We start from the raw sequence: 10,213 nt of genomic DNA on the forward strand, positions 1-10,213 counted from the left end.
ATTCCGCGTGTGCAACTGTTTTGCACCCGTTGTATTTGAACGTAGAGCCTATCACACCCGATCATCACGTGGTGTCTCAGCACGAAGAACTTTCGCAACGGTGCATACTCAGGGAGAACACTTCTTGATAATTTTAGTGAGAGATCATCTTAAAATGCTACCGTCAATCAAAGCAAGATAAGATGCATAAAGGATAAACATCACATGCAATCAATATAAGTGATATGATATGGCCATCATCATCTTGTGCTTGTGATCTCCATCTTCGAAGCACCGTCGTGATCACCATCGTCACCGGCGCGACACCTTGATCTCCATCGTAGCATCGTTGTCGTTACGCCATCTATTGCTTCTACGACTATCGCTACCGCTTAGTGATAAAGTAAAGCAATTACAAGGCGTTTGCATTTCATACAATAAAGCGACAACCATATGGCTCCTGCCAGTTGCCGATAACTTCGGTTACAAAACATGATCATCTCATACATTAAAATATAGCATCACGTCTTGACCATATCACATCACAACATGCCCTGCAAAAACAAGTTAGACGTCCTCTACTTTGTTGTTGCAAATTTTACGTGGCTGCTGCGGGCTTAGCAAGAACCGTTCTTACCTACGCATCAAAACTACAATGATAGTTCGTCAAGTTAGTGCTGTTTTAACCTTCGCAAGGACCGGGCGTAGCCACACTCGATTCCGTTAAAGTGAGAGAGACAGACACCCGCCAGCCACCTTTAAGCACGAGTGCTCGTAACGGTGAAACCAGTCTCGCGTAAGCGTACGCGTAATGTCGGTCCGGGCCGCTTCATCTCACAATATCGCCGAACCAAAGTATGACATCCTGGTAAGCAGTATGACTTGTATCGCCCACAACTCACTTGTGTTCTACTCGTGCATATGACATCTACGCATCATCTATCTTTCTCTCGTTCCTTCTTCATGTGTCATCTATCTGTGTCCTTCTTCCTCTCGTTCGGCGATCACCGCGGCCACGGGGTGTGAATGTGTGATACTATGAAACAAAAGCAATCATAAACTAGAAAACACGACATGAATCTCTAAGCAAGGACAGACCTGTTAGAGATATATTTGCGATACATGTATTTGGTAGTCTTGGATTTGTAATCTGTCTCCTACCTTATCTCCAGAAGAGGCGTCTTGCCCTCCAAGTCTTGTACTAAATATATACTCGTCCTGAAGGCTCAATAATACATCCATCATATTCCACCGATCTCTTTCTCCCTTTTAACATGGTACCAGAGCTAAGAGGTCTTATTTCAAGACCCTGTCAACGCAGTATTAAATAAAACGATTCTGCGGCCTATATCGATCCCACGTGTAAGGGCTAAAATAGTCTAGACGTGAGGGGAGGTGTTGAAGTATATTGCCCACCTCCCTTCATCAGTTCGGACTTTTGAATGGGTGGCTGAAGCATGAATTTAACAGGACCGGCTGCTATCATTTCTTTAATCTGGCTTGTAGCGAAGGCAACCATGGACCTGGATTCGCTCCTCGCATTTCGGTAATGGACACCAAACGACCTCCAGATTCACTGCGGACTAAGCAACATGAACGTGCATTAACGTTGTAGTAGTATGGATCTGCAAGCGTCTTGCTCCCTCCTTTCCACGTCCTACGCAACGTAATTGAATCAAGCTCGATCGATCAATCCTCCACTAGGCACTTAGAACCAAAACCTGCATCGCGAGCAGTACGTAGCTAGATACAGGTTGGGAGGGGAGAATCAAATGGAGGGCGAACTGCTGGGGAAGAAGCAACTCAGCCCCCCCAACAGGAGGCGGTGGTGCAGATGCAGCACGACCACGGTGACGCTGCTGCTCTTCCTGGTCACCAACACCACCTCCATCCTCCTCTCCTCCGGCGCCGGCGCCTCGGTCGTCCGCCGCTACGAGCCCGCCACCGTCCGCCTCTGGGACGACTCCGCCGCCCTCCTCGCGGACCTCAATGCCACGCGGTCCGCGCTCGAGTCCAGCCGCGTCGAGCTCGCGGGCCTCCACGCGCGCCTCGGCACCGCCACCGCGCTCCTCCAGACCCTCCTCGCCGAAGCGCGCGGCGGCGATGATCAGCAGAAGGAGGAGGCGCCCGCGTCCGGCAACGGGTGGTGGGCGCGCGAGCTGGCCGGCGAGCTCAAGCTGGCTGTCGGGAACGCCACCGCCGGCGAGGCGGCTCTTGGCCACGAGTGCGGCCGCTTCCAGGACGAGCTCGAGCGATACATGGACTACAAGCCCGGCGGCGAGTGCCCGTCCGACGCGGCGCTCGAGCACTTGCTCATGCGTGGGGGCTGCGAGCCCCTGCCTCGGCGGCGTTGCCGGCCGCGGTCACCGGCGGGGTACGTGGAGCCAGCGCCGCTGCCGAAGAGCCTGTGGTCAATGCCGGCGGACGCCAGCGTCGTCTGGGACGCATACCACCCGTGCAAGAACTACTCGTGCATGGCGAGCCGCGGCTTGGGCTTCGACCTCCGCGGCCGGCGCGAGAAGGGCCTGTGGACGCGCGACGACGCCGCGCTCGCCTACTCCGTCGACACGGCGCTCGCGGCCAAGCCCAAGGGCACGGTGCGCATCGGACTCGACATCGGCGGCGGGGGCGGCACGTTCGCGGCCCGGATGCGCGAGCACGGGGTGACCGTAGTGACCGCGACCACCAACACTGGGGCGCCGTTCGGCAGCTTCATCGCCTCGCGGGGGCTCATACCACTGCACGTCGGCCCGGCGCGCCGCCTGCCCTTCTTCGACGGCACGCTCGACGTCGTACACGCGGGACGCGAGCTGACGGGCGGCTGGATGGTGCCCGGCGACGGCGTGGCGCTGGAGTTCGCGCTGTTCGACGTCTACAGGGTTCTCAGGCCCGGGGGGCTGTTCTGGCTGGACCACTTCGTGTTCCCCGGCGCGCAGCTGAACGCAACGTACGCTCCAATGCTTCACCGCGTGGGGTTCAAGAGGCTGCGGTGGAACGCCGGCCAGAAGCCGGACGGCGGAGTGGAGAAGAACGAGTGGTACCTCTCGGCGCTGCTCCAGAAGCCCATGACATGACTCGGAGACTGACTTAGGCAAGAACCTGAACCAAACAAACTGTAATCTGGAGGCTGAACTGTTTTTCGCAACCGAAGTACTGCTGGGCGGTCTGAGAACATTGTAACTTCTATATCTATCGGGAAACAGAACAATTTCATCATGCGTTTTCTTTTCGTGCTATTTTGCCCTACTCAATTCTCATCAAATTCAAGTTCACTACTCCTACCATGGTTATTTCTGAACTGAACTATCTACGTAGTTGAGCTAAGCACACTGGACTTGGATTTTGTTCGACATTCCTAAAGCAAAAGCCGAATCCAAACAATCCACTACCAGCAATGATGTACACCCTCCTTCAAAAAGGAAGCCTATAAAATTTGTCTCAAGCCAAACAGTGCAATGGATTGTTGATCACAAACTCAATCGAACGTTTGACTTCAAGACAAAATTTATAGGCCTTCTTTTGGGAGATGGAGGGAGTACATTATACTCCCTGCGTTCCTAAGTACGGGTCTTTTTAGAGATTTCAATAAGAACTATATACGGATGTATATAGACATATTTTAGAGTATAGATTCACTCATTTTGCTCCGTATATAGTCTGCATTGGAATCTCTAAAAAGACTTATATTTAGGAACGGAGGGGTCTAGGGAGGGATTATAGGAACCTAGTCGCAATGCAGAGAGACTGGTTCGAATAAGACGTCTTGGCACAAGTGGGGAGGACTTCACTACTGTGCCAGGCCTGCCCTCTGCTCTGAAAACGTTTAGGACCACAAATAGCCAAAGGATGTCAAGATATCAGCAATTGCACTTGCTAAACCCACATGTCTATTTCCTTACACATGTACCCATGACAAGTTCTATGTATGATCCAATCCAATTTAACAACACTCGAAAGTATGTACAACTTCCTTGATGTCAACAGAACAACAGAACTATGTATTGCCAATCTTCCAATCAAGGTGTACCCTACCAATTCAATTGTACAAATCAATCACCTGATCTTGTAAGCCCAACCATGTTCCTTCAAAAATACATCTACAGCCTCCTTGACGGCGAGGTTTGATATTAGTTGGAATGGTTCCAGTGGTTCACGGGTCACAGGGTCAAATTTCCCAACCTACGAATTTGAAAGCCTCATGAGTTTGGTACGCAAAACATGAGTAGCCAATTATGTCTCAAGAGATTTGTGTTTATTTTACGCTTCTCGCTTACCCTGTTTAAATGGTCAAGAATCACAGCCCTCTCATAAGTAATTCCGCTTGGAGTGATCACTGGATCCCTGAAGATATCAAGTGTAATCTTGCAGCAGAGATGGTCAGGAACCTGCACAAAATGCATGTTGTTTGATTATTAAACCAGGCCTTCCGGTATAAGTAAATACTATGTAAGGCAGTTTCATACTTCTGTTGGAGTATCGGCCTTTGCAGCTTTCCTGAAAACTTCGTCTAGCTCATTTAGATGCTCTTCAGACATGTCTCCAGTTGGATTATCAAGGCTATTATAGCTCTTTAGAGCTTCTTTACATGTTGCACTGCAAATGGACAAATGATAGGTTAGACAGGAACTGCAATACATCCCACTGATATGAATTAAGCAATAGATACGCACTTCAGTTTATGCAATTGAGAGGATCGCATTTTTGATAGGCCTTCCCATTCAATGTATTTTGCTTTAGAAAGCTCTTGCCATATCTCTTCAACCATATAGCTTGCAGGATGTGCACCCCTTCCAAGCTCCAAAGACTAATTTTGCATAATTTGGTTCATCAATAAAAATGGCATAAACATAATTGTTTTGCAACTAAACTAACATCATCAAATGAGCAAACTACATCGACGCTGGCATTTGGCATCGTACTTTCCTGTTTGTGTTGGTAGTTGGTACTATACCCATGATCAACACCGCACAACAATTTTTTTTAACTCGGATTAAGATCACATTTGCAAATTATCAAAATAAAAAGGGGGGGCAGCCCCAGTGCATGTAGCTCCCGCTTGCGCAGGGTCTGGGGAAGGGTCCGACCACTTTGGGTCTATTGTACGCAGCCTTTCCCTACATTTCTGCAAGAGGCTGTTTCCAGGACTTGAACCCATGACCTCATGTTCACAAGGCAGCAGCTTTACCACTGCGCCAAGGCTCCCCTTCGCAGATTACCAAAATGAGTGAACAAAAGTAAGGCAGGTGTTTGTTAGTAGGATGTGCTCCCAATCAATACTGTGTCTCTGAAAAGGCCAAATTGGTATCTAACGAATGACAAATAATTTGGAGTCCAATACAAACATCCAAACACAGCATTAGGGCATATGTGAAGAGGAAAAGGCAGGAAAGAATGCCAGTAAAGCGCAGTTAAACCATCAGCCATAAGTGGGTTACTCGCGTTAATGGTAAGTCAATATTTTCTTGAAATAGTCAGATCAATATTTATAGTTGGAGCAACAAAGAGCTTAACAAGAGAGGAACCTTTTCTAGTGCTTTTATTCCTCCAGCCAATTCCTGCCTGTTGAGAAGTGCAAGCCCAAGCATGTAATGCGCCTACCAACAGAGTAAAAAAAATTGTCACTACAGACAGGAGAATAAACATACTAACATTGCAAGGAAAATATTAGGATGATGCTTTTTCAACAAAAAGAAAACTATGTCACATGCAGTGTAACATCAAGTTCGAACAGTGGCGTTCAAGCCGATTTCAAAATGTCCAAACCTGAAGCAACCATCTCTTACTTTCTCTCTTTGAAAAGGAAGCTGAATAATCTTGAAATGCTACATGTACTTTTATGATTAACTTTTTACCAAGGGTATTTGAAGCATATATACATTACCTAAAGCAGGAACACTACAGGTAATAGGTTTGCTTACAGATTCACGAGGCAATTCATACTTTGACTTTTAGTGATGATGAATGTCACAATACATTCAAGGTCATTATGCTCAGATGTCTCAAGGCAAACAAAACGCAAGCTCGATATTGAGTTAACAATGAGCACAACTACATAGCTACATATCTCAAGTAACCTCCCAACTGAGAGGTCAACACCGTGCAACCTCAAATTGTTCATATGTCTAGGTCCAGTTTCTAATTGCAGAATAAAGTGCACACTAAAAGATCCTGCAATACCGAATGAAGCCTAACTTAACTAGAGTGCGTATACATGCTACAAGGAGTTTCTTAAAACAGGGTAAAAGATCCAATCCATTACATCTTTGGTCAAAACGGAAAATGCTACTCCGTCCAATCCGAATGAATTGATGCAGCCTCTATACAATGTATAGAGTACATTGTATAGAGGCTGCATTAATTCATTCGATCAGAGGGAGTTGTTTTCACTACAGGAAAATTCCCTGAAAAACAGTAAAGTGGACTACATCTCTCAATTATTTAGTATGATGTGCAGCATGACCTTGGAATACATAAACAAAGCATTTAAAGAGGTTAACTACTAAATAAATCTCAAGAGACAAACTCACCTTAACGGAGTGGCTGTCATAATGGATAGCCATTCTACAATCTTCCTCAACCTTAGCCCACTCACTGCCAAATTCAATAGCGACACAGTACAATGTAAACCTTGGACCATGCAAAGACGCGACAAATAAATGAAAATAAGAGTTGCACATACTTCCGCTTCTTATAGCACAGTGCTCGGTTGGTCCAGTATACTGCAACATTTTGGCAGAGAGCTATAGCCTGTCAACCAATAATATACTGAAGTTAGCAAGGAAGGTGTAAATAATGCAGGAATTCTAAATTAAAAGGCACACCAAGTCGACGGAATAAATATTTGTACAACCATGAAGAGAAATTTTAAGACGCTCCCAAACTTTCTGGGCCATTCATTTTTATTGATCCACGGAGCAAGATTAAAAATGGTAACCTATTACCAGGCCCCGCCCTGGGACAGGGCGGCCAGGGCAACCGCCCTGGCCCCCTAAACCTCTAGGGGGCCGGCCGGCCCAGCTAAGTCGGTAATAACTTTTAGAGCCCAAGCACTGAAGTGTCCAACTAAATCGATAAATGGCAAACATCCAATAAACTCTAGTACAGGCAGCGGCGGCCCATTTGCATCCTTTGTTCGCTTGACTGGAGAGTGCCATTTTACTCTAGCTAGCTAAAAGAAACTATTTACTCCAGAGCAAATGACGTGCATTCGCAGCAACAGTTTTGCTCGTACAAAATAAAGGCTACCTCATTCTTGCTCTTCTCTTTCCCAAACGATAGCGCGCTAGCCTTGGTAAAAAGCATAAGAAATACTCCTGGTTCTAAAAATATAATTTGCATTCTTCTAACTTTTTCAAAAAAACGAATACTGGGGTCAGTAATATGTGTAGAACTTTAAGTTCCGTAGCACTTTCTGTCGCATGTGCACCAAAATCAAACTTAAAGCACCCAAGCCTGCAGTTCTAGCACCTCATTTTCTCTTTCTCATGCGTACTTCAATCACTATTTTTTTCACATGAACTTGAAGATACCTAGTTCATTCTATTATCTACTTGCGTCGTTTTTTTTTTGGTTTTTGAATTTTTCTAATTCATTCCTTATTTGTTCTAAAATAAAGGGAGCACACGCACCTAGGACCCGAGTGTACGAAAACAACATCCGCACAGGATTTGCCTAAAAGCCTAATCACAATTTCTTACGTTGTCACAACTAATAATGTAGGAGATATGTCGACCGACATCCTCGCTTTCTACGGGAGTACTATTTTTCGTTCTCCAGGTTCAACTTGTGTCTTGGATGTAATTCGTCTTTTTAGGCATGTTTGGGCAAACATAGAAGTTAATATCACAAAGGTAACATAATAACCGAGAGGAATGGCTATAAGCTTATAACTATAGCTTTTTTTTGAGAATCATATAGCTTTGCACTAGTTTTCAATTACTAAGGGGCCCCGGGCTTTGGTTTCGCCCCGGGACCCCTGAAATCCAAACCGGACCTGCCTATTACCAGCTAGGGGGCAATAGGTCACCCGTAACTACCAAATAGGCATCAATGTCTTTTGTATTTGGTGTATTGCGCATCAAAAAGGGCAACCTGGTGCATGTAGCTCCCGCTTGCGCAGGGTCCAGGGAAGGGTCCGACCACTTTGGTATATTGCGCATCAACGGAAATAATATATTTGGAAGGCCCATAGCGTACGTACGCATCTGTATACGTTAACATGAGAAAACATGTAACATGTACGTGAAAACACATACGTATCTGAGCAGTTTACTACATGCATACATGTGTATGATCGATCGAAAAGAACTCTTAACAATGTACTACTGCTATGACAAGGCGTACGTAACCCTAAAACCATTTCTATGTTGATTTTGACAATGTACTAATGTTTATATTTGATGAATTTGTAGTTTTCTTTCGTGAAATAAAATATGGTTGCAGCATGTACCTGCTTGAAAGTATAACATGGAGACCACGTTATGTCTATTTCCATTTGTGCAATAGGTTTCCAAATAAAAGCACATTTGTGATTCACTTCATTGTGTTCTCGAAAAGACAATAATTAATTACCTTCTGTATAGTCAAATACGAGGGAAATCAAATGGCCTTGCATCTTACAAGATGAAAGGCACCGACTATAGCCTTCTATAATGGACATGGTCATATAATTCCAGCTAATTTTAGCAAGTGAACAGTTCAGAGGTATTCACTTCTGTTACCTCATAGAGGGCAAGCTGGAGCATCTTAAAAGAGCTCATGATTTGAAGAGGCAAGACAAGAGGATTTCTCAATTAACTAGAACTAAATTGTAGTCTTAGCTGGATTGCAAACATGTTTAACATGCCGCGACATTCCATCTTTCTTGTGACCATAGCAGAAGTTATAATTTATAGAGTTCACATATGCAACACTTCTAGAAATACGCGAGTAGTTTCTAATTTCTATGCCCAGGTGTAAAAGTAAACAATGGTACAGAAACCACATTCTCTGTTCTCTCTTCTCCAAGGTCCGAGCAGGCCTTAACAAAGCATCGGCATTGAAAATGAATACCCAATATAAGCATCGGCATTGAAAATGAACACCCAAGATGCTTAAATGTAACTCATCCTGCATTTCTTACCTGCACAATGACATAATGGTGTTCTGTTAAGTAGCTCCTCTCAGCTAACAAATAGGCAAGAATATGTGTAATCACTGATCACGCCACCTAACTGCTCAAAGGTAAAAGCACACACATATGGGTAATGGCATAGCCTTCCATGTCAGACAATTCAGCAAAGCTACAGTTGGTACTCGGACGCAATCGGGAGAATTCGGCACGAATTCCAGATGATTGATCACAGTAACGGCCCAAAAACTAGCCACGATTCTCGGCAGAATGGGCTCCACACCGCTGAACCATCCCGCAGCACACGGAATCGTCTGAAGCAAATGGAGCATAGGGACACCAATCCAGCAAAAAATCGACGCGCGAAGATAAGCTAGCCGCGCGGCGGCGAGCGCGAGCAACCCCTGCTTACCCCGGTGTAGGCGTCGATGGCGGCGCTGATGCGGTCCTTCTTGAAGCAGGTGTTGCCCTCCTGCTTGAGCAGCTCCGCCTGCCGCTTCGATCCCGATGCGCTGTCCGCCGCCGGCGACATCTCCGGCGGCCTGGCTTCGTGCCGGCGAGGAAGGAACGGGGTTGGTGGATGGGTGGGAGAATGGGGGGAGATTTGGGTCTGGAAAAATCGTCGCGTGCGCCTCGAGGCTTCTTCCCCTTTCGAATTTGTATCGATCCCCCGAACGCGAGACGAGGAAAACCTGGGGTGCGTTTTTCCGTTTTTGCACGGAGGCCCCTCTATTTGACTATCCCAGGGCTAAAATTCAGACGTTATGGCTCGCATTCGCGGGTACGCTCGTTGAAAAAATAGACCAAATATTTGCAGCTCGGTAAAAAGTTAATTCTAATAAATTACTACTGCTTTTCTAGGGAATCTAATAAATAATACTCCCTCCGTAAACTAATATAGGAGCGTTTAGATCACTACTTTAGTGATCTAAACACTCTTATATTAGTTTACAGAGGGAGTACCTAAATTACGATCAATCTTACAGAGGGAGTACTAAGTTTACAGTTCACAACATATACATAATCGGTGTAAAAGGAGATGAACTGTTTCTTTTTTCTTTCGAGCAACAGGCAGGAGCTCTACCTTTTCATCATTAAGAAAAAAAAGAATTGATCAATTTATAA

General features: G+C 45.7%; 2 protein-coding genes across 2 annotated transcripts; one reads left to right on the forward strand and one right to left on the reverse strand.

Annotated features, from left to right (window-relative positions):
• Positions 1–1,751: 1,751 nt before the first annotated feature.
• LOC119338955 lies at positions 1,752–3,147 on the forward strand. Its single transcript, XM_037611156.1, has one exon. The coding sequence runs from the start codon at positions 1,752–1,754 to the stop codon at positions 3,051–3,053; it is 1,302 nt and encodes a 433-aa protein (XP_037467053.1). The 3' UTR covers positions 3,054–3,147.
• A 674-nt stretch (positions 3,148–3,821) lies between these two features.
• On the reverse strand, positions 3,822–9,796 carry LOC119340656 (E3 ubiquitin-protein ligase CHIP-like). The gene is made up of 8 exons (XM_037612574.1): positions 9,501–9,796; positions 6,659–6,726; positions 6,507–6,570; positions 5,502–5,573; positions 4,650–4,783; positions 4,443–4,572; positions 4,254–4,364; positions 3,822–4,158 (listed from the first exon to the last, which is right to left on the reverse strand). Exons 1-8 carry the CDS (start codon positions 9,618–9,620, stop codon positions 4,033–4,035), a joined length of 825 nt encoding a protein of 274 aa, XP_037468471.1. The 5' UTR covers positions 9,621–9,796; the 3' UTR covers positions 3,822–4,032.
• Between the last annotated feature and the right edge of the window lie 417 nt (positions 9,797–10,213).

Source organism: Triticum dicoccoides, chromosome 7B, assembly GCF_002162155.2.
Source record: "Triticum dicoccoides isolate Atlit2015 ecotype Zavitan chromosome 7B, WEW_v2.0, whole genome shotgun sequence".
Lineage (NCBI taxonomy): Eukaryota > Viridiplantae > Streptophyta > Magnoliopsida > Poales > Poaceae > Triticum > Triticum dicoccoides.